Source organism: Calliphora vicina, chromosome 3 (assembly GCF_958450345.1).
Source record: "Calliphora vicina chromosome 3, idCalVici1.1, whole genome shotgun sequence".
Taxonomy (NCBI): domain Eukaryota; kingdom Metazoa; phylum Arthropoda; class Insecta; order Diptera; family Calliphoridae; genus Calliphora; species Calliphora vicina.
The window spans coordinates 56,725,303-56,751,699 of NC_088782.1; the positions used below are offsets into that span (position 1 = coordinate 56,725,303).

Below are 26,397 nucleotides of genomic sequence, written 5' to 3' on the forward strand. Positions count from 1 at the left end.
TTAATTAATAAGAGCATCACCAACATTTTAACATAGATTTAAAAAACTTTTTGATTTATCTTAATTTAATTGGAAGCTTTAGCCATAATGTAGCGAAACATAGTAGTTATTTTGAGTAGGATTTTAAAAATGCTGAACAGAGATTTATATCGACTTTTTTGGTAGTTGTTAAAAAAAACTTCCAAATATTACATGAAAATGTGATTCCACAAGAAATGCTTCAATTGTTTTTGTGCTGGGTAGTCTTTGTATTAATTTAGATTTTCAAAAATAAAATCCAACAAATTGTAGTTACAAACTTTTCCATTTGAAATATAGCAGTGTAGTTTTATTCAATAAAAATCTGTTAAGTCGAAATGCAAACAAAAAATAATAACATATTTCTTTTTTTTATTTTTGCCAATATTTTTGTAATTTTTGTTTTGTATTTAAAATGCAGCATATAAAACAAAACAATAAAAACTGTATGTATGTATACAATATTCATTAATATATTTACCATTGTATAGTTTTAAGTTCAAAAACTGCAACTGAAGGCTTAAATTATTTATAATCTTGACGTTCATTTCGCTGGTAATATACATAAGTTTTCAGGCATGTGTGGGGATGTGTGACTGTCTGTCTGGTTGGCTGGCTGACTGCTGCTGCATGTCGGCTATAAAGAGTGCTGTAGTCATAGCAGGTTTGTAGCATCATCAGCAATTGTCCGCCAAAATAATAATTTTTGTTGTTTTTTTTCCATTCTGTTCGGGAATTGCAAAAAAAAGTGCGAACAAATTGTTTGTTGTCTACCATTGTTGGTTTATATGTTGAATAGTTGTTGTTATATAATATTTTTTGTGGTTTTTGGTATATTCAGCATTTGGTTGTTATTTTTTTTTGTTTTAATATTTCAGCAGCAGTAACCAAAAAAAATTCTATATCCATCCATATGCAAAGAGACAGCGACCGAAAGACAGAAGGAAGGACAGACAGACAGTCAGGCAGAAAGTCAGCAATATTGGGGCAGCATGACTGTCTATTGTGGTACTAAAGCAGCTGCAGCCTTTGCTGCTGTTGCGTTACTCAAGCTTAAAGCCAAACTGTTGGGTATTAAACCCAATGTGGCCGTTGTTGTGGGAGTATTAGCAGTGGTTGCCTCCTGCAATGTACAAAAAACGAGAGCATTTTGTTGAGGATAAAAATGGCAAACAAACAAACGTATAAAAAAAAAAAATATTGTTGTATAAACATTATTAAAGTATAAATATTTTCATTTCAATTTGTAAAACAATTTGTTGATGTTGAATAAGTACGTATGAACGTTGAATTCGTTCGTTATTGCATTTTATTATCATCCATTTTATGTTTTCAATTATTTTCACTTAATTTATACTATTTATTCTTTTTGTGGAATTTTAATTTATTAAAATAATTTATTGCCATAAACAAATAAACAAACAGATATATTCACACATTAATACATATTTACATATATAAGAATATGCTCTGATATATTCGTTTATATTTACAAGCATATTTATGCATATTAAATACATATATTTGCTTTTAAAGTCAACTTACAATGCTTAGAGTTCGCACTATGCAAGCTCGTTGTGTTTGTGTTATTTCATCATTGTCCATGGCTGGTGAACTGCCACGTGATGACATGGAACCATTAGTGTGTATCATTTTAATATCATCTGACATCCGGCCATCTAAAGACACATCATCACGATGGCTATCCTAAAATTAAAAATAAGGAAAAATGGTTTTTTTTTATAACTTTGCAAGACATGTCAAATGTAAAAATGGTTTAAATCTTTAGAATTGTTAGTTTGTAGTTTTAACCAAGAACCAAGCTTGTATGAATACTCGTCGGTTACCGAAATGCAACGATTCTTATGAACAAAATTTTAGCCTGAATGAAAAGCAAGAAAATCTGTAACAGTCCTACCATACTACTATGACTTTTTATATTAGGGCGATATTCCACACCCAACTATTCACTTATATATAACACGATGTTGTTGTTTATAAGAATGACAACATTAAATGTGAAGCTGCTTAAATAAAATCTGCTGGAAATAGAACATTGGAGCTATTTCCGTTAACATAATTCATGAAACTACTAGAAGATGGTACTGTATATACAAATATTGGCAGCGAGTTGCAGTCAGTCAGTTTTGTCATAGGCGCTGTTAAAATTAACTTCAACTGTTTTAATCAGGGACCGTAACGGTTATAAGGGATATCAAAAAAGTTATTTTATAACCGTTATTTTGTGACTTTAAAAATAAAAATCCATCTAAAACTGTTATTTTTCAACGTAAAAATAAAAGTTCCGATGAGCCTGTTAAAAAAAGAGTTTTAAATATCCGTCATAAATAAAAGTCTTTTGAGGACTTTTATTTTTTCCGTCAGAAAAAAAACTCATTTGAGGACTTTTATTTTTTCCGTCATAAAATAAAAGTCATTTGAGGACTTTTATTTTTTCCGTCAGAAAATAAAACTCATTTTATGTAAATTGCTTGTCGTTGGTCAGATCATTACTATTTGTAAGCACCTTGCTTTGCAATTTAATAATAAATCGTCATTAAAAAAAAACATGTGTGATTTTAATTTGTTATTGATTGATTCCTATTATTAAATTGTTTTTGTTTTTTCGTATATATTTATTATTTATTAAATTGCAATACAAGGTGCTTACAAATAGTAATGATCTGACCAACGACAAGCAATTTACATAAAATGAGTTTTATTTTCTGACGGAAAAAATAAAAGTCCTCAAAAGACTTTTATTTATGACGGATATTTAAAACTCTTTTTTTAACAGTTTCATCGGAACTTTTATTTTTACGTTGAAAAATAACTGTTAACTTTGGAGTTGGGATCATTTTTTTAATATCACCATAGATTCTGAAAGATCACGTCAATACGAATCTATTGGTATATAAGAGTATATGTCTCCGTTGACTCTAACATAGTGATTTTTTGATTTAAAATTTTCTGGATAACCGTTATTTACGGTCTCTGGTTTTAATCAGTGTATTCTTGTACATTACCATTGTGTTTTTAAATTGTATAATATAAGTGTATGGATTAAAGAAAGTGACTATTTAAATTAATGTGTAAATTTGAATAAATAAAGAGTTGTTACTAGGGACATAACTGTTATAACCAATATTGGAAAAAATCCTGAAATAATTGTTTATAAAGAATTTTTGAAAAATGGTCTCTGAATAACAGTTAAAAATAACCAATATTATTTTGGCCTTTGATAACCATTATAAACGATTTTTATTTTATTTGGTCTTCAATAACCATTATGAACGATTTTTTTTATGTCTTTAATAACCATTATAAAAGATTTTTATTTTTTTGGTCTTCAATAACCATTACAAAATAATTTTATTTTTAAGGTCCTTGATAACTACACAGAGAAACCAGATTCGTGATAGCAACCGAATTTGTTGCCAATCGAATGATTCGGTTGCACACATAGAATTTTTCAGTTCTAACAACAGAATGTCAGTTGATAAAGAAGAATTTCAGTTGAGGCAACCAAACTTTAGTTTGGTTGCCTCAAAATATTGTAGCCACAACTGTAAAATTCGGTCACTAAGATAGAATCATTCGATTGGCAACAAATTCGGTTGCTATCACGAATCTGTTTTCTCTGTATATTATTAAAGATTTTTTTTTTTTGGTCTTCCGTAAACATTATGCGTACCAAAAAAGTTTTTTTGATCGCATGGACCTGGTTTTTCTTGTATTTTAAAATAGACAGAGAAAGATAAATCTGTGCAGAATTTCATAAGAATCAACAATATTTATGATTATAAACAGTTTTCTTTTAAAATGTGCAATATGTGGGAGCTATGACTAATTATGGACCAATCGGCATAAAATTAAGTGAAATGTCTTGTATATATGTGAAACTTATTTGCAGTGTTGCCAGTTTAGCCTTTTTGAGGCTAAATTTAGCCTTTTTATTTACTCTTTAGCCTCGAAATTTTGGTTTTAGCTTCGTGGCTTTTTTCTAGCCTTTTCTTAATTTCAAAATAGCCTTTTTTGAAATTAAAAAAGGCTAAAAATTTCGAGACTAAAGAGTAAATAAAAAGGCTAAATTTATATTTGTGAACCATTTTCATTTTAATTCATTACTGATTTTCATTTAGCTTTTCAACATACTCAAGAATTGTGCAGTATTAAAAGAACAAATAACAATTGTCAATATCAAGTGGTTCAAAATTAAATAGAGTATTTTATATCTGAAAGCTTAAATGTCTAGCCATCTATATAATGGACAAGAGCCCCACAAACTCTTGAAGGCTTGTGATACTCGATGGCGATCAATAGCCGTTAAACGTCTTGTGGATCTATGCTTCGAGTTAAAACCCATTTTGTTTTAATTTCGTCAAACCAGCAATTCTAAAAAGCCAAACTTTTAAGTAATTAATACACTAATTATAATTTGGCGTACCATCTTTTTTTAAAACCAGTATTGCACAAAGTACAAAAAGTAAATAAATCATTTGCTGTTTTCTGATTTAAAATTCAAGGAATTTGATCCATTATCGTCGCCAATTGAAAATTGTTTAATGTTTTTGACACATTTTTCATACTAGTTTGATGAATGAGAGATAAAATAAAGAACGTTTTAATTAGTGAAGATTATGACAAAAATAATAAGACAAATTAAACTAATTGAGCAATTGCGACAAAGATTACCATATGAAAACTCTACGCAAAATCAATTTTTTTCCCGTTGATAATAAAGTAGTAAAACCAAAAAAAATATATTATGTCATATTGATAGTGAAAAATTAAAGTGCTAATAAAATTACGAAGCTTAAGGCTCAGGGGCAGAATATATTAAACTACAAATGGACAAATATAGAACCAACAATGTCCATTTTCTGACATGGTTAATCTAGTATTTAACTTTTTAGTACTTCCTTTAAGTAAAGCAGATGAATTTTATGAACATATTTTCTAATTTTTTATTTAAAAATAAATATAAACCAAAATTCTTAATTTATAATATTTTAGCTTTTTTTGGCTTTTTTTCTAAAGAGGTTTAGCTTTTTCTGGCCTTTTTTTGTAGCCAATATAGCTTCTTTTTTCGCCAGCTCCTGGCAACACTGCTTATTTGTGCTAAATTTTATTTGAATACCAAATTTTTTAAGAAATCTATACTCGTTAGAATGGTTTTCGGATGTGGGCCTTGTATGGGAGCTATGACTGATTATGGACCAATCGTCACATAATTTAGTAGTGAGAGTTCGACTTATATTTGTGCTGAATTTGTTTTGGATATCTATATAACTAAGATATTTATAGATAGGAGACAATCGTATGGGGGCTAGGAGAAATATAAGACCGATTCTAACCAAATTGAATAGACTTCGTCCTTGGGGCACTACACGCTATATCACTATGGTGGTGTAGGGCATAAATATTTGTAATGGCTGTAGTCTATCGAAGACCAAAAAAATAAAAAAAATTTTAATGGCTATCAAAGACCAAACAAATAAAAATCATTTATAATGGTTATTGAAGACCAAAAAAAAATAAAAATCTTCCATAATGGTTATCAGAGACCGAAATAAATAAAAATCTTTCATAATGATTATTGAAGACCAAAAAAAATAAAAATCTTTCATAATGGTTATCATAGACTAAAATTGTTTTGAGTTATTTATAATTGTTATTACGGGACCTATTTTTTTCCAGTTATTTGTTCTATAAACAATTGCTTATTTAAAAAAAATAACAGTTATTTCGGGTGCCTGGTTGTTACATTAGCGTGGCCCTTATTTAACGAAAGTTCGATTTTGGCCATTCTCACCCCCCAGTTTGGTGAACATTAGTAAAAAAATCATACTGAAAAAATATTAGGTAAATCGGTTGAAGTTTTGAAATGCTATTACAAGGGGAAAAATTATTTTTTTTTCAGTTTTTGTAAAAATTTTGCCATTAAAAAATTACTTTTGCAATTTAATTTAAAAGAATAGAATTGCGTACGTAATTGTCGTTCTAATGAGATATAAAAAAAAGAAATTGGTCAAAAAATTTTAATGTTATTAAAAAATCGCCAGGCCATTAACGTGTATCAGGCCACCAGAAATATAGGAACAAAATTAACATATTTTAAGAAATATTAAAATAAAAGCTTGTTTTTACTTAAAATATATCCATATATATGAGTTTTTGTCTTCGTAGGATACCGTTAAGCTATTCGCAGGTATGACCAAAAAAAATATTTTTTTTTTAATGGCAGTTTCAAAACTCCATTTTCATATTTGTAAAAATTTTGTTAAACAAAATTCAGAGATTTTTGATCATCTCATTGGGGTTTATTAAGAATATAATAGGGAATGAAAATATGAAAAAAATTTGAAAATATCTCTTATAGTTTTTCCGTAAATGCGATTTTTGAAATTTTGAAATTTTCGAGAAAAAACAATTATTTGGCCATTTTTAGGCGAATGATCACTATTTCCTTACTGTTGTGTATCTTAAGTAAAACCTATTCAGAATATTAAAGTCCAGATAATTCTAAATACATTCCGAAAGTTTTATTAAAATTCGAAAACGTTAAACCTTAAATCGTGAAGGTCAAATGTAAAATTTTTCAATATTTGGAATTTCTCTTGGAAAGATAGCGAAATGTTGTATATTTTTGCGCCGATTTTGATGAAACTTAACAAAAATATAACACAAACTCTAGTATTTATAATCCGATAACCCCGCCCTTGGTATGAATATTATAGCTAAAAAACGAAAATATCCCATTTTTGGTATTCCTGATTACAAATTTCAAAATTAGTTTTTATTTTTCCATTTTCAATAAAAAAATCTATATATGTAAGTGTAAAATTTCATTAAAAAATATTTATAAATAACAATTTTATTTCAATTTGAAAAATTTGTATCTATGCAAAAATTCAATAAAAAGAATTTTTTGTCGTCTTTTCGACCGTTCGATTTTTCCGTTTTTTAAAATGTCGACTTTTCGAACTTTCGACTTTTTAGTTAATCGACTTTCCGACTTTTTTCAACTTAAAATACATGGTTTCAACATTTATTGATGCGCCTTTTTTAATGTTTAGCAAAAAATTAAATCAAGCTCAGAAAAAACTATTTCTTAAACCGTTTCAATTCAAATATTTGTCACATATTGAACTGGTTTCAATTATTTCATAATTAAATCAAGTATTCATTTACTTAAAAACAAAATTTCTTGATATTTTCTATTGAATTTTGAGTTTCGAATTTGATTATTTTGACAATTGAATATACAATTTTCGTTATTGGTTGAATTTCAAATACAAAAATTATTGAATAGATAATTTTCGTAATTGAAAACACATTTTTGTTATTTTTTGTGTTTCAATTACGAAAATTATCTATTCAATAATTTTTGTATTTGAAATTCAACCAATAACGAAAATTGTATATTCAAATAGACTTTTTTCCGTCCAAAAAGTCGATTTCGACTTTTCGACTTTTTTCAGGAAAAAGTCGGACAACATTTGTCCCTAGACCCCCGCAGAATATAACTTCAACAGTAGGGTGGGTAAATTTTTTTGACTACTAAGCGTATAGCAAATTCCTAATCTACGGAAAATTCTAAGAACTTTTCCAGAAGAAACCATGGTTCTAAAATCAAAATCGAGCTTCCGGTTTTTTACGAGAAGATTTGGAGCTCAAGACCTCTTTTGCTAGGAGACCTCGGGTATGTTCAATTTTAAAAATAATAATATTTCTTCTCGAATCTTCTCGTCGAGTACTACATATAACATCTCGTAGCTATCAATTATCTCTTATAGCGTAAGAGACATTGGCATTTGAATAATAGATTTTTAACATTTTTACCCACCCTACTCCAGTTTTTTGATGACCGCGGTTTCAAATATTTTCTGATTTTCTCTATTTTTAATTTATAGGACTAACAAGAAATGTATATATAACATAAAGAAAAAATTGATTAAAAATAATGACTGAGTCCAAAGTTATGCTTAAATTTCAAAAAATTAAAAAAGGCGATTTATCGTTATTTTTTTGGGAAAAATGTGCTTTTATTCTTTTTAAGTTATCTAAAAAAATTTCTAAGAAGATGTATAAAGAATATATAGCTACGAGATGTTATATGTAGTACTCGATGAGAAGATTCTATATATATGTAATTTTTTTGAAATCGGAACACAAACGAAGAAATATTATTATTTTTAAAATTGAACATACCCGAGGTCTCCTAGCAAAAGAGGTCTTGAGCTCCAAATCTTCTCGTAAAAAACCGGAAGCTCAATTTTGATTTTAGAACTATGGTTTCTTCTGAAAAAGTTCATAGAATTTTCCGTAGATAAAGAATTTGCTATAACCTTTACCACGTTTTTTGGGCCCGAACAAATTGACCCACCCTATTCAACAGTCATTATTGTCTGCCAACTTTTGTAATTGATCCTACTCTCCATATAATCCCTAAAGCACATAATTATTTTATATTTAATTAAAAAACTAGCTACCTATTGATGGTGAGTATATATTAGGGTGGTTGGATTTGTAAGAAAATATTTTTGATATTGTGCCATCGATATTTCGATAGCTTTTGGCATGAGGAAAACAAATTTCCAATACGACATATCAAATATTTAAGGTAATATTTACAAAAAATAATAAATCAGGCGACATGTTGGGTTTACAATACAACACTCTTACTTGTTATTTTAGAGTTTGTATATTGTCTCTAGAATCTTTACTTTCCTTGGAATTATTTTAAAATAGAAGCCGCGTAATAGAGTTTCCTTCAGACTTCCAAATATAACCTATTTTATAATGGAAGTTTGAATATAGCTTAAATATTCTAGCAGTCCTGAACTAAATGTCTTTATGGCGAAGATTCCAAAACTGCAAACTTTTGAATTTTTTGTCAGAACATCAAAAGATTCTTATTCCTTAACACATTAATATAGACACAATGAGTATGACTATTTAGAGTATGATATCAGATTCCGATTTAGCGTAACGTTTTCATCTTATGCCCAAATATCCAACAGGTTTGGCCTACAATTAACTCAATTATTGAAAAATATAGCTGTAAACTTTAAAATACTATTCCGTAAACTTTCATTTAAAATTTGCAATAATAAACAAACAATTAATAAAACATATCCAAATATACCGCTTAACCAATTCAGCAACAATGAAAACCATTGAGCAAGTGGAAAGGACATACGGAACTAAAATAGAACATTTTTGCACTTTCAAAAACCAAATTGCCCAACAAGCAAACAAACAAACAAACAATCAAATAGAAAAACGAAACAATATTTTTTTGGTAAACGTTTGTTTGAACCAGAGCTGTAAATGAATCATTCTTTTTTGATTTTAATTCATTATGAATTAGCTAAATTTTGAATTAATTCATTGAATTGAAAAAATGAATTGAATGAAATTTGAATCAATTCAAACGAATTAGGCAGAAATGAATTTCAATTCATTTCTAATTCAAATGAATTTGTAAAAATGAGTTGCAATTCATTTACAATTCATTTGAATTGAATTGATTTTGAATTAATTCAAATGAATTAGAAAAAAGAATTAGCAATTCAAATGAATGACTCAAAAATGAGTTGCAATCAATAAGATTCGAGAGCAGATCTCTAGGGGGAATGAAAGATTTCTCCTACCAAAATGAAAATATCCAGTACAAAAAATTAAAAGCCTTGTCCTGTATACGCGCATGAACAATGAAAACATGGTGTTTGTGGTTTATTTCTTCAAGAAGAACTGATTTTTATTTTTAAATACGCTGAACGACAAAAGATATTTAATATTCAAGAAGCAATTAATAATTTTTCAAATTTTGTGACCCACGACCACCCAACGACAAACTTTTTGCTAATATTTATATTATATTTATTTCAAAAAAACAAAACTATCTTCCAAAAATAATCAAAAATCAGGAAAAATAACAATGTATGAACAATGTTTTGAACTAACACAATTGAGTTTCATAAATAAGGCTAATTATATTTAATTAGAATGCATCATTCACCTTAAACAATAATAGCTTTTCAAAATTATCATCTGAAAGAGATCCACATTTAGGGATGTTTAGAATAGAGGCGTACGAAAATAATCTTTCAACGCCAGCTGACGATGGTAACGGCGCATTATATTTAAAGAAAGATTTTTTAACCGTCGATTAATTATACTGCATACTTGATGACTTTGAACAACCTGCTAAATATGCTGCGAATTTCGCGTCGGAGTTGGAAATGAATTGCTAATTTTTTTTCTAGTTCATTTGAATTAATTCAAAATCAATTCAATTCAAATGAATTGTAAATGAATTGAATTAATTCAACATCAATTCAATTCATTTGAATTGGAAACGAATTGCAATTCATTTTTACCAAATTCATTTGAATTAATTCAAAATCAATTCAATTCATTTGAATTAGAAACGAATTGCAATTCATTTTTACCAAATTCATTTGAATTAACTCAAATTTCATTCAATTCATTTTTTTGTGTGAATGATTCGTGAATTAATTCAAAAATGAGTGATTCATTTACAGCTCTGGTTTGAACTTACCTCTTTATTAGTGATTGAGCCAATTGGACTGTTACAAATGCCGAATTTAAGCTCCATACTCAAATGGGCTTCGGTATCACTTGTACTGCTGCTGCCATCCCCCAACAATGAGGATGATGACGATGATAAAATATTGTTGTTGTTGCTGCTGTTACAATTGTTGCCGTTAGTTGCATTCATTATGGCAACATCCGCACTATTTATATTGTTGACCATTGATGAGGATGACGATGATGTTGATGTTGCTGATTGTATGGGTGCTTGCATTTTAACATCGGGTATTGAGAAACAAGTTGTTGTTGTTGCTGTCTGCGACAATGGCATGACATTGTTGTGGTTTTTGTTGTTATTGTTGTTGGTATCATTGTTATCATTGTTGCAATGTAGATTGTTGTTATTAGGCTCCTTGTTATTATTGTTGTTTGATATTGAGATGATGTTGCTGTTGTCCAGCTCTTCACCAGTTAAATGGTTTTCACTAATGATGCTACCATTAATGGTAACGTTGCTGTTGTTGTTGTTGTTGGTGTTTTTGTTGTTAGTGTTGTTATTGTTATTGGGTTCATTGCCCAATTCATAAATATTGACCATATGAGCGGCCTGAGCATGTACCATTAGATCCCAGGGATTGTTAAAGGCATCTTTGCAAACGGCACACAGTAATTTGGCACCATTGGGTGGATTTTCTAAAGTGAAAGTCAAAGTTTTGTACAATAATTGTTAGTTAGTAATTGAATAAAGAAAATGCATTGAAATTTATGTACGGCTGTGTTTTTTGTAAACCTAAAAATATCAAGTTTTGACTGAGTTTACACACAATTCTTTCATAGTTTCCTTATTTATAATATTTATATTTCAGTAACAGACTCATAAACAACTCAATTTAAAACATATTCAAACAAATTTGCCAGTTTTTTGCTGCAACCTCTTTAACAAACAAACTAGCACAAGAAATGGCTGGCTTGTTGCAACCACATTAAACAATGTATCATGTTGTTAAATAAACAACAGCATCAACATCTGTTTTTCAAGCACAGCCTTGATCCTTGAAAAAACTTTGTTTAATACTGTTATTTATAGGACCAACACTCACTCCTACGTTCTGCCATTTTTAAATATTTTGCTTGTAATTGTATAGTTTTTGTATTTTTCTACTAATACTATTACTGCATTGCATGTATGTATGTATTTAAGTGGGATTGTGTGTGTTTGTGTGTATGAGCAACATGCCCTCAAAACAATTGTTTATTGTTTAAGTGTTAAACAATAATAAATTAATTACAAACAAAACATCCTTCTAAATACACATTCATTCTTACATACTTATACATGCATTTATTCATACATATATACATACACTCTAACACCTACATAAACACAATTCATTTGTAACACTTTAAGAAAATTGCTACTGAATTGTGCAGAGTACAGAACAGTGGGACTGAAGTGAATAAATAATGAACACAAGAATATTTTCGATATTTCCATTTAAAATTTTCTTAAATTTTATTATATGTGACATGTTATTTATAAATTAAGTCACAAAATATCAACGGTACCTAGATATTGATTTTTTCTCGACTCTTTCTTGTTTTGTGTTTTTTATTTTGCACTCACACAGTGTTGTATTTCAAAATACACATGATAAACACACGAAAATAGAACATGTTCTAATTGCCAAAAATGTCATAAGGTATACACATGTATTTTACATACACAAAATTGCATATGGATCACACGGCATGACGAGGCATTAGAGATGCCAAACGGGGAATCCCGGGGTTTTCGGGATTTCTTAAACCCCGAAGCGCGGGATTTTATAATTTTAAATCCCGTTTTTCATAAATAAATAGGGGAAATTGTAATTTGTGTATGCCTTTTTTATGCATTTTGATATCGCAAAGTGATGTTCAGCAAAGTTGTTAAGCTCAACTCCTGCTACAACATAGTTAATAAAGGAAAGCGGTATCTTTGGTTTTCCTAGAGTGGGGCTCTGGAAAATCAATTCTTCACATTTTTTTGTATGTTATCTAACAAAACTCAATTTAAATCCTCTTCAAACGAAATTGATTTTATCTTAGATGAGAAGTTCGAACAAAATGAAAATATTTCGATTGCTCAAAGGCTAACCGATATTATTAATAAATGTAAAAAACCCAAATAACAATAACGAAACCAAGTTATAATGTAGATTTGCAACTTGCAAAAGAAATAGATCACTTTATTTCTGAAGTAACAAGAGGAAAATACTTGCAGATTTTTTATAAGTATTTGCAAACGCTTTTCCCAATATGAAAGATGTTTTTCGGCAGCAGCATATGTCGGAAACAAAATTTGTTCCAGAATGGCAGACGAAACCATAGATGTAATAGTATGCTTTTTAGTGTTTAATAAAAATGAATTGCTAAATAAAAAAATTACTTTCTTACAATTGAACAATTGATTTGGAGCTCAAGACCTCTTTTGCTAGGAGACCTCGGGTATGTTCAATTTTAAAATAATAATATTTCTTCGTTTGTGTTCCGATTTCAAAAAAATTACATATATATAGAATCTTCTCGTCGAGTACTACATATAACATCTCGTAGCTATATATTCTTTATACATCTTCTTAGAAATTTTTTTAGATAACTTAAAAAGAATAAAAGCACATTTTTCCCAAGAAAATAACGAAAAATCGCCTTTTTAATTTTTTGAAATTTAAGCATAACTTTGGACTCAGTCATTATTTCTTCTGGAAAAGTTCTTAGAATTTTCCGTAGATTAGGAATTTGCTATACGCTTAGTAGTCAAAAAAATTGACCCACATGTTTACACGTGGAAAAATTTCCCAATTCATGTCACAAAACACATGGAATACATACAGTGTATACATACCCCTATTCGTAATTGAACAATATTGTGTAAATAACAAAGTTTTTTTTTTGCTTCGAAAATGTCGTGTTCTGTGCCAACAGAGCTTCATAAGCGGGAACGTTTTCTTTACTGCTTTAGTTTGAAAAAAAGTGCCGATCACCATAGCTTATGGATGTGTTTCATTGGTTTCAACGTGCGGAAAAGTTATGATTTTGACAACAAAGAACGAGATCACCCAGGCAGCCAAGAATTGGATGTATTACTCCACGAATATTGTTGTAAAACTCAACAAGAACTTGCAAAATCATTTAGAGCTACTAAAGCTGCAATTTCAAAAAGTTTGTGAGCAGAAATATTCATCCAAAAGCAGGAAAATTGGTTACCATACAAATTGAAACTGAGAGACCTTGACGATTTTGCATGTCCGAAATTATGCTTGAAAGCTATAAAATATCCATGCAATGCAAAAGGGTCCTATCTATTATGAGCTGCTGAAATCTGGCCAGACCATCACAGAGAACCTGTACCGAACGCAACTCTGTGATGCGAGCATTGAACGAAAAACCGCCTAGAATATGCGGTCAGACATGAAACCGTAATATTCCATCATGACAACAGTCGGCCACATGTTGCAATACCTGTTAAAACTATTTTGTAAGAAGTGGTTGGGAAGTTTCGCCTCACCCGCCTTATAGTTCAGACCGTGTTCCTTCTGACTACTATTTGTTTCGATCAATGCGGAACGCTCTCTCTGAGATGCGCTTCAATTCAGAACAGAGATGAGCAGTTCTTTTGGTTCGGAATCCATATGTTACCAAAAATATGGTAAAATGTCATAGCTAATAATGGCCAATACTTTTAAAAAAATTATATTGTACAAATGTTCTAAAATAAAAGCAAAAAGTTTAAGTCATACACCCAGTACTATTTAAGAAACTATTTATAAATGTTATGAATTGAAATCAATAACATCAATCAGTATGATATTTATATGGAAATTTTGGTGTTTAGTAAAAGGGTTACATAAATATTTTTTTTTGAAACGGAAATTTAAAATAAAAGTAAGAAAGTATGGTCGGTCAAGCCCGATTATGCAATATCGTACACTAAGTAAATGAGCAAAAATAGTTTTCTTTTAAAATTTCAATAATTTATGAAATTAGGTAGCGTGATTTATGTCTATATGAAAGTTATTTATGTTGAATTGTATGTGTATATCAACATTTTTAGGAGATTTATGCACGTTAAGGTGATTTTCGAAAGTGGGGGTTATATGGGAGCTATGACTAATTATGGACCGATCATAATAAAATTTAGTGACATTAACCCATCGTGTACCACTACCCGAAATCGTTTACATTTCTTTATAAATTTAAATTAACCTCCTGATTACTGAAACTGAAAATGAAAAAAATCGAGTGGCCATGTTGGGCGTGCTGAACTGTTGCGAAAACGCGACGTTGGCTAATAACATGCACATTACATTTTTTAAAGCTTGTTTGCCTTACACAGAAAAAACTATTTCTTAAACCGTTCAAATTCAAATATTTGTCACATACTGAACTGGTTTCAATTATTTCATAATTAAATCAAGTATTCATTTGCTCAAAAACAAAATTTCTTGATATTTTCTATTGAATTTTGAGTTTTGAATTTGATTATTTTGACAATTGAATATACAATTTTCGTTACTGGTTGAATTTCAAATACAAAAATTATTGAATAGATAATTTTCGTAATTGAAAACACATTTTTGTTATTTTTTGTGTTTCAGTTACGAAAATTATCTACTCAAAAATTTTTGTATTTGAAATTCAACCAATAACGAAAATTGTGTATTCAATTGTCAAAATTATCAAATTCAAAACTCAAAATTCAATAGAAAATATCAGAAAATTTTATTTTTGAGCACATGAATACTTGATTCAATTATAAAATAATTGAAACCAGTTCAATATGTGATATATATTTGAATTGAAACGGTTTAAGAAATAGTTTTTTCTGTGTTAATGACACCAAGGAGGACTATCATTTTTAAAATCAGATCGGAATAGTAAAGCCTCTAAACTAAGGATAGAAAGCTAAATGATTCAAATCGAAGGTTTAAAACCAGTTTTATTTGCTTTTAAAGATGGTGTTGCGAAAACGCAACGGCGGTACAAAATGGGTTAATTCTGTATATATAAAACTTATTTTAAGTGAAAATTATCTACACAATTTTCACTCCAAATAAATTAAAGAGTTATGACCGATAAAGTAAAATTTCGGGAGGACATTTAGGGGGCTTGGTGAAATAATGGAATTATCCCTATGGAATCAACCAGGCCCTTGGGCCGAAAAAATAATATGTACCAAATTTTATCGAAATATCTTTAAAAGTGCGACCTGTACTTTGCGCACAAAGTTTACAGCTAGACGGACGGACATCGTTTAATCGACTCAGATAGTGATTCAAAAAACGATCGGTATACTTTAAGGTTAGTTTGTTAGACTAATATTTTAGGGCGTTACAAACATCTGCACAAATGCATTATATGGCAAAAATGGGATTTTTTAAGTTTTTTGTCTATATTATCCATACTAGGGCTAGGAGATTGAAACCCTTTTACAAAACAATTAAGAACATATTGGGCCATCTGAAATGGATTACTATGTTTTAATACCGACTATGCGATTTAAGAATTTTAGCCCTAAATTTAAATTTTATATAAAAAATAGGAGTATTTTGGATGGACCTGGTTGCCTCGGTATACAAAATTTTCAATTATTTTTTTCATTTAGGGTATTTGATGTAAAGTTAGCCTTTCAAAAAGCATAAATTTTTTACACATCCTCTAAGAAATTTTTTCGATAAATTAAAAAGATTAAAAGTACTTTTCTTCCAAAAAACTAATGAAAAATTATATTTTTTTTATTTTCGAATTCAAATTCATATAACTTTAAACTCAGTAATGATTTTTAAACAATTTTTATTTGACATATACGTTTATTTTTAGTCCAATAAAAGAAAAATAGCGAAAATCGGAAAATATTTGGAGCCGCTGTTATCAAAAAACTGGAGTAGGGTGGATAAAAATGTTGAAAATTATTTTTCAAATGCGAATATCTCCTAAGATATAAGAGTTAATTGATAGAGGAGAATCTATATATCAGAAGTGTCCTACTTTGGGGACCCCTGCCCGCGCCCTTGTTGGGACCATGACGTTCTAATTCAAAGCTTTAACTCGACAACACTTCCTCCTTTCGTACGTCAAATTTCATTAAAATCGAACCAAGAGTTTAGAAGTTACAGATTTATTTCCCTCTTTTTTTGTATATCATTTTGTAGCGCACTCTAGCATAAGTTTTTAGTAAAAGTAAATATCAAAAATGGATTCTCGATTTTCTACCATGTATGCGTATGATTAATATGTGATAATTATAACGTGTATTCGCACTCTTGCATACTCATGCGATAATTTTCATATTGGGATGCTTTTTAAAAACAAAAATATGGGCCGCAATTTTACACAGATTGAAAATATAATTCGAATATATGCTTGATGTTGATAGTGTTGGATCTACATCTGTAGATTTGGCACTCATTTATTTAGCTTATTTTGCAAAATCACCATGGACGAACATAGTGTTCAACAACACGTGCTAATGACAAAATTATTTTATAAAAAATAGCCCTGCAGTAGTTGAAAATTGTTCCTAATTTTGAGGCCCATTTCTAGGTGAATGGTTACGCCAACAAACAGAATTGTTGAATTTGGGATGATACCAATCCAACTTCACAATTCCTTGTAAAGTCGAACTACTGTGTTGGTGTTTAAAACTTACAACATGTGCCATAACAATAAAATAAACATCATCATTGTTGCATTTTGCATAGTTGTACGTGAAGAAGAGTAAAATGAGTTTGTGTATTGAAACATAAAATGTACATGTACATTAGGGTGGTCCTTATATAGATCATTTTTGATTTTAGAATCGATTTTTTTATATCTAAATGTCTAAATTCAAACAATTCTTAAATTTTTTAATGTATATTTGATCTGTAAAGATTGTATAAAGATATTTTTCTAGTTTTTATTTCCTATTTTCTTTAAAAAATTAAATTTATTTGAATTGGAAACTGAGTTAGGTCTTTAATAGGAAAGTTCCTAATCTATGCCTTAACCGTTATCCTATTTTGCTTAAAGTGTCTTCACTTGGACTACCCTATTATATTTATTTACATGTGTACGTGCCTGTGTATATAGATATTTTTACTTACTTGTTGGCAATGTTATATCCTGGCATTTGCATGTGAATCTTAGTTTGCAATAACTTCTCTTGTGGTCTAATAATTCAGCCAACTCGTTGAAACATTCTCGACAATTGCCGCAAATTAATGTATCAGGATTGCCTAGAAGGAGAACAAACAAAGAAATGAAAAGTTTAAGAAGATGTTACTAATAATTCTAAAGAGTTAAAAAAGAAATTTAATGAAATATTATTTGGATTAATGAAACACAGCTGATATTCAAAAAGTACCAATTGTGAGAAATTTTAAAATATCAAAGATTAATCATTGGGTTTACGTTACTTTTGTTACGCAGTGTGTTTATAAGAATAAATTAAATTGCTAAATACTTACTATAAACTTTAAATGGACCCCATTGTTGATTCATTGATATTTGTTCTGTTTGCTGATTCAGTATTTGCTGCTGATGCTGCTGTTGTTGCTGCTGTTGTTGTTGACATTGTGATGACTGTTGTTGTTGTTGTTTTAGTTGTTGCTGTTGGAGATGATGTTGTTGCTGAAGGTGGTTGTGATGGTTTTGCTGTGGTGACAAGGTTAACGACAACGGTTGCATCAGATGTCCCGATGATTGTTGCTGCTGCTGTTGTTGATGGTGATGATGTTGCTGAGTGTGCAACAATTGTGTTTGATGTGTTGTGGGCGATGTTGTGGTAACCATTTGTTGTTCGCTGTTATGCGTGAGCAATGAAGCGGCCGATGAGGCAATCGATTGTTGCTGACTCGACGAAGCTGTAATCATGGGTGAACTCATTTTCAGCTGAAGACCACCATTGGTAACGGCCGCATATTGAGCGGCTGCAACAGCTGCTGCAGCAGCTTGCTGTTGCTGTTTCATGTGATGATGTTGTTGTTGCTGTTGCAGGAAAACATTAAGGCTGGCATGATGTGGAGTTGTAGTTGAGCCATTGCAAGATGCAGCGGCTGCTATGGCGGTGGCACCATTTGAATTTGATATTAGATTTTGTTGATGCAACAACAGCTGTTGTTGAGGCAGTAAGTTGGCCATGGCAGCCATGGCAACAGCAGCAACTTGCTGTTGCTGGTGTTGTTGGTGCTGCTGCTGTTGTTGAGCCATATGCTGGTGTTGTTGGGCTACAGCAGCTGCCGCTACCGCGGCATTAATATTATTACTATTGACAGCATCATTAAGTGAAACCATGCGACTGGAATTGCTCATCAAACGTTTGCGTTTTTTTGGACGTATCGAATTGCTACGATTGAGGGTGGAAGAACAGTAGCTATCATAGAAATAGTCCCTGCAAATAAAACAAAAATAGAGAACAATTTATATCAGTAAAAGTAAAAACAATTTCAATTTTATCCCTATTAATTGAATTGTCAACACACAAATTGCTCTATACATATACAAAAGTTCACATTCTAGTATCCAAAATAAACACAGATATATACTTACACTTATACAAACATAAAGTTCGAAAAAAAAGTGGCCAACGCAAATAAATTGATGCGCTTATTGTCGCTCCATTTAACAAGACATTGTTTACAAATTACCATTCAGTTTTTGACCCAAACATTTAGCCAACAATTTATCCCTGTCCCTGCCCTTGGTAATGGAGACACAAAAAAAAACGTTTACACTTATTTACTAGTGCAAACAAAACTAACAATTTCAACACCCAACAACAACTACGAAAAGTTGCCAGCAATCAATAAATGTTTATGTGTTTTTGTTGCTGTTGTTGTGGTTGTTTTTCTCAACAACTCACTAAACTCTCCCTCGTAGAGGTCACTTCAAAATTGTTTTCGATATTTATTGAAACAAAGAAACACAAATAAAAAAAACAAAACAGATTTGTTGTTGGAAAAAAAATATGGTCTGTTAAACTTTGTTGCGATAATGTCAATATTTGATTTTGGTATAAACGAATGAAAAAAAGAAATAATATGAACTGGCTGACCCAACAAAAGTTTTTGTAAAAGTTAGAATTAAAGTTGTGGAAACATTTATGAACGTATTGAGTTTTATTTGATATACTTATATATGTACATTGTAAAACATAATACTTTCATTATCTCATTATGATACTGTTGAGTATTTTAAACCCTTCGGCGAGGACGACTTCTAGCTCGTTGTCCATGTAACCCTGTAGGCCAAATACAGGTCAACATTTTAAAGATATTTCGATAAAGTTAGGCACATCCACTTTTTAAATTGGTTAAATAGGTCCCTGATTTCAACCAGACTATATATGTAAGTATCTTCAATACGATGTGGATCATATAAAATGCAACATAAATAAGTATTATATGTGTCAGTAAACATGTTATCATCACTTAGAAACCCTTACAAGAGTCCTCTGATATAGGGACATAGAAGGCAACTGTCAGTGGAGTTATTTCGTAATTCGATTAGAAAGAAAACAAAACGGTGTTCCTTTCAAAAAAATAATAATATTAAGTTTCCAATGAAAATGGTTGAGTTACATCTAAGGTCCTTCAAAATTATTAAGTCACATACTTTTCGTTCTGTTTTTATAAAAATACAAATCATATTGAGTTAACCGACGCTCACTGGCTCAGAATCGTTTTTCATCGGCCTAAACTTTGTAACTTTTGAACCGATGGAGATATTGTAAAATTTTTTTTTTTTACAAAATCTAAAAGCTGTGACGTAGGTTGAACGCAACATGTAAGCAATTTTACTACAAATTGTTAAACAAAAATGTAATCAGCTGTTTTCTTGATTGAAAATTGAAACAACAACATACTTTTTTTATGAATTTCTATGTTAGGTAAATTTTCCCTAATTAATTTGCCACTTCAAAAACATAAGGTAGACATGTTATAGAGAGGATTTTGTCTTTTTTTCAAAATGTGCACTTTAAGGTGCGTCAAGTGGAAGATTCCTTTTGTACTACTATAATCAGCCCATAAACCATATTCAATACTAAATGGCGAAGATAGATTCCAACTGGCTTATCCGATTGACATTAAATTTTTCATAGTCATAGCAGAGCAGTATTTGAGTTCATGTTTTAACGACGGATCCGACCATAGACAACAACTAGATAGGTAACTGAGAGCCAAAAACCTAAGTCTTTTGTCAGTCTGTTGTCAGTCTGTTGTAAGTCTGTTGTACCCTACCCCACCATAGTGGGGTAGGGTATACCAATCTGCACAGGATCACTTTCTGAGTCGATTTACAAATGCTCCAGGGGCGGCGTTATATTGCACTTTTTCATTTTTTAGTGTGAAAAAGTGCAATATTTTTGAAGGACGGAGTTTTAAAGTGGCATATTTTTGAATCTAATTGAGATATTGACTTGAAATTTTTTTGTAACACCAAAAATTAACTTATCTAAACAAAAAAATATAGCTCGGAAAAAATGTGGATCAAATTGTTCCTAATATTTGCAATCCTGTTAAAATTTTGATATAAATTTTAGTTTTAAAAACTCAATAAATATGTAATATGTAATAAAATCTTTATTTATTAACGAAACTCAATGAAATTTTCAACGTTTTTTAAGTTTGCCATAAATAACAGGATGTAAAAAAACTTGTCAAAAGGTCAAAGCGGATCCGGCAATTCCTAAAAATTGGAGCGAAAATCCCAAAAATGGTATTTTTTACAATTTTGTCTATACTTAAACTTGAATACTCCATCACGTCAAATTTTATCCCTATCGGACCAGACGTTTAGAAATGCCAGATTTATTTCCAAAAAATTTCGATTCTGCCCCACTGTGCGATGTCCGTCCGTCTGTCCATCTAAACTTTTTAATCAAACTACAGGACGCAATTTCAAAGATAATTCGGTAAAATTTGGTACAATCTTTTTTAATGCTTCAAGGACGAAGCGTATTGAATTTGGTTAGAATCGGTCCATTATTTCTCCTAGCCCCCATACGATTGTCCTATCTGAAAATAGTTAAGCTCTCATAAATACCTTAGTATATAGATATCCAAACCAAATTCTGCAGAAATGAATTTTATATAAGTCAAACTCGCCCCACCAAATTTTGTGATGATCGGTCCACAATTAGTCATAGCTAGCATATAGGCCCACTTCCGAAAATAGCTTTAACTAGCATAAATCTCTTAAAAATATTGGTATCCTAATAAAACTCAATACAAATTATTTATATATATACAAAAGTCATGTCACTAAATTTTATAACGATCGGTCCATCATTAGTCATAGCTCCCATATAATGCCCACTTCCGAAAATCATTTTAATGAGTGTAGAATTTTTAAAAATGTTGGTATTCAAATAAAATTCAACACAAATAGGTTTCATATATGCAGAAGTCATGTCACCTAATTTTATTGCTATTGGTCCATAGTTATATTGGTGTAGGGCTTGACCAACTATACTTTCTTACTTGTTTTTATTTGAATTTTTTTCATCTGATTGATAAATTAATTGTGATTAAATCCGATATTTTTAAAAAAATACTGCAAAAAACAAGTAATAAAGTATAGTCGGCCATCCCGACCATACAATACCCTACACCAAGTAAATGAGCAAAAACATTTTTCTTTTAAAATATCAATAATTTATATTCGTGAATGATTTTCGGAAGTGGGCCTTATACGGGAGCTGTGACCAATTATGGACCGATCACCTTGAAATTAGGTCGTGTCATTTATGTCTTAATGAAAGTTATTTATGTTGAATTTTGTGTATATACCAACATTTTTAGGAGCGGGTCTATATGGCAGCTTTGACTAATTATGGACCGATCCTAACAAAATTTGGTGACATAAATTTTGTATATATGAAATTTATTTGGAGCGAAATTTGTGTAGATACATATATAAATTAAACATTTATGACCGATAAAGTCCAATTTCGAGAGGACATTTGTATGGGGGCTAGGTGAAATAATGGACCGATTTCAGCCAGTTTCAATAGGCTTCGTCCTTGGGCCGAAAAAATTATATGTACCAAATTTGATCGAAATATCTTCAAAATTGCGACCTGTACTCTGCGCACAAGGTTTACATGGACAGCCAGACGGACGAACGGACGGACATCGTTTAATCGACTGAGAAAGTGATTCTAAGTCGATCTGTATACTTTAAGGTAGACAAATATTTTTGGGCGTTACAAACATCTGCACAAACGCATTATACCCTCCCCACTATGGTGGTGTAGGGTATAAAAATTAAATTGGAGAATTCATTAAAGTTTTGTTCATTAACGTATATCAATGAAATTTGTTATGTTGGTACAAATTTTTTATAAAAATATTAAGGTGGAAACAAATATACGTAAAGAAAATCCCGCTATACCCAAAATTCTCAATTTTGATGAAATATGACCCAAAGAGCTTGAGTGCAAAACACTTGATAGATATTTTTATGCCAATTTGTTTTTTTCAAAACCTAACTTAGTTGTTAACATTTGAAATTAAATAAAATTCATAAAATATCAAAAATATCAACCACTCAAAATTCAATTTTAATTTCAAAATTGGTCAAATTTTACCCAAAGAGCTTGTGAAGGTTAAAAAGAAGATTGAAAACTAAATTTAGCTTATTGTTTGTTGAAAAAAACTTGTTTGATGAATTTTTTAAAATTGGGTTTACTATACGCATCATACTATACCCGAAAAATCTTTAGCTCTGTTCACTTCCAGGTGAAATATTAAAAATGAGACTCAATGTCGTCGAAATTATTTTTCTTAAATTCCTCCTGATTATATCCGTCGGCTTTTTTTTTACGGTAGAAAAAAGATCAGTCTGGAACTTTTCGAATTAAACAGGATTTTATTAATTCTAAACCACATTTTATAGGGATAGAACTGCAAGGGTAACAATTTTCCCTACAAAATCTAATGTAATTCTATTACAAAGTAATACAGTAAAAGTAGCATAAACTAAGAATTAAATATACAGTAATTTTGACTTACCTGCACAACCAACTTTGCATGATATTTTGTGCAGGTAAGATAAAAATGCAGTTAACCTCAATACACTTACGTGCTCATTGATGCTGGTAAGTGCATTTAAGTTTACTGCCCAAAAAAGCAGCTAACGGCAAATAATTTACATGAAGCTTTGTGATTTTTCCGTCTAAACATAACGACAAATTTGTTATTTTAGCTACGTTTCAAATTATTAAGAAGTTGCAAACTTCTATTTTTTTTAAAATCGTATTTTCCTTATTTTGTTTTGATTTAATTTTGTATTAGGCAGCTAAATGAAATTTTTTTTCATGAAAACCATTTATAGCTTCCAAAAGTATTATGCACTTATCTTAAATGTGCAGGTATGTACAATGCACTTAAATTAACGAATTTATATGGAGTTTGGTAAATAAATATACAAAGCACACTTGTGCACTTAAATGCAAAATGCTCTTAAGTGAAAGGCAGGTAAATCGAAACTACTGTATAAACAAAATTTATTTTTTAGCAAAAATTCATTATTTACATTATTTAGATTTAGAAAGCTCGAAAATGAATTTCGAACCTCTTGATTTCATTATGAGAAAGTTAAATATTCGTAAATTTCTACAACAATTTTGTAAATTTGCCCCCAAAAAAGGCGATAAAATCCAAAAAGAAATGTAAAAAAGCATCCTCTAACGGCAATCAAAACTAAAACTCCACATACACAATTGGAGGAAATAAAATTTTATTTTGCCTCGATTCTCGAATATTTTAGAAGAATACATATGTATTTTGAAAATCCGTGGGCTCGAAATTCATTTTAGAGCTATGGTTTTCCTTTATCGAAAAAAAATTTACCCACCCTAGTTCACATACATATATGTATACTCTTAGAACGCATTATCAAGGGTTTAAAAATCGCTAATTAGTCAGAAAAGCAAAAAAGCGCCTTTTCTCGATAAAGTTGTAATTTAAAACATTTTAAAATTTGATTGCAAATTTTTCAATACATATGACGTCAACACAAATGTATTAAATTGAATTTATCCTTTAAGTCGATCCCTCTTAAATAACTATGGAATATAAACTGTATTTCTAACTAAACTAACTAAATAAAAAACTATATCTACAAATACACTTACACATGCTTACACAAATACATGCATAAATATGTTATTTATATGTATGTGTGAGTGTTTATAAATGAAAATATGTAATTGATGATTGATGAACTTTTCTTATTGGCAGTGAAATATATTAATGGACTTTGATATGACTGTATAAAACATTTACCCCTAAGAGCAAACAATACATTAGAGTGGCCCCAAAAACTATAGTTTTGAATATTCCCAATTAAAACGAAAGTGTAATTCATTCTAAGAAAATGTTTCTCAGAATGTTTGTTCTAGCGTCAAAGGAAAAAAGGTCCTTTTTAAAGTTTTTATGATTTTTTTCATATTTCACGCAAAGGAATGAAATATTGGGATCATGTGAAAATCATGAAAAAATATTCGAATTTTAGTAATTATTTGAAAAGTTTTAAGATTTTTCGCCGAATCGGACTTTTTTATTTGAATTTTTGTAAACCAATTTTGTTACAGATCAGATATTAGCTTGTGTTTAAGCCACAAAATTTTTACATAAGATATCTTTAAAGTCGTAAGTAAATAAATTTTTAATTATGTGCACAGAGAAAGTAGATTAGCAGTCACAACCGAATTTGTCGCCAATCAAATTTTGGCAGTTAACAGCAAAAACATTTTTTTTTAATTTTAATAATTTATCTTCGAGAATGATTTTCAGCCTTATATGGGAGCTATGACTAATTATGGACCGATCCTCATGAAAAGAGATCATGTGATTTATGTCTATATGAAACTTATTTCTGTTGAATTTTATGTGGATTTATGCTCGTTAAAGTGATTTTTGGAAGCTGAACTTATATGTGAGTTATGACTAATTACACGGTGCTAGGATGGAAAAAATCTTGGAAAACGACCTAGCGTGGGTTGTAGGGCTTGCCGAGTACATTAGAAATTGTGGCAAAAAATTTCAGAAACACCCTCAAATTCTGAAGTTATTCTGAAAAAACCGTTTTAAGTGATGTTCGTCAACTTATCGATTTGTAACTCAGTCAGTTCCTGTCCGACTTTAAATTTTTAAACGGGGTTGGAAATTAAACTGAATGCGCATTGAAATTACTTGCATTCTTTGATACATATGTAAGTCATAAGTATTGTTTTTGTTAAGAATATCTAAAATAAAAACAAAATTTATCAACTTTTTTGATTTTAGTCGCTTTTCATTGCTTATTTTTATATGGAAGCTTATAAAAATGTATACAAATGTATTAAGGAAATTTAGTTTTTAATAAACCATCGTTTTAATTATTCAAATCGGATGAAAATTGTAAAAGTTATTCAACTTTTTATTAACACCTTTTTTAGTATTTTCTCCCCCAGCCCATATGAGTAAAAAAAAATTTTTGTACAATTTTTAATCTACAAGGTAAATTTTGTGGAACTATTTTAGAAAAAGTTTAATAACTTTTGCATGTATAAACCGATTTTAATAAGTAATGTCTCATTTTTGTCTATATAAAATTGTCTTTAAAACACTTTGCAAAGAAAAATAGGTATTCATAGAAAAAATTAAAATAACTATTGTTGAATTTGAAAAATTACGAAAAAAAAAAAAATAAAAAAGAAAGCGAAACTATTTATAAAAACACACAATTTCTAGGAACATTGATTTTATATATACATTTTATGAAAGCTTATTTCTTGACCTAAATTTAGAT

The 26,397-nt window shown here is 30.0% G+C and overlaps 1 protein-coding gene across 1 annotated transcript in view; it reads right to left on the reverse strand.

Moving 5' to 3' along the window:
• Window positions 1-420: 420 nt before the first annotated feature.
• LOC135954342 (putative mediator of RNA polymerase II transcription subunit 26) overlaps window positions 421-26,397 on the reverse strand; it is a 52,603-nt gene continuing 26,626 nt past the window's right edge. The window contains exons 4-8 of the mRNA XM_065504482.1: window positions 18,069-18,991; window positions 17,706-17,837; window positions 10,589-11,274; window positions 1,564-1,725; window positions 421-1,141 (exon numbers count right to left, since the gene is read on the reverse strand). Of these exons, the coding sequence (XP_065360554.1) occupies window positions 1,019-1,141; window positions 1,564-1,725; window positions 10,589-11,274; window positions 17,706-17,837; window positions 18,069-18,991 (2,026 nt within the window). The 3' untranslated portion in view covers window positions 421-1,018. The remainder of the gene's footprint in view (window positions 1,142-1,563; window positions 1,726-10,588; window positions 11,275-17,705; window positions 17,838-18,068; window positions 18,992-26,397) is intronic.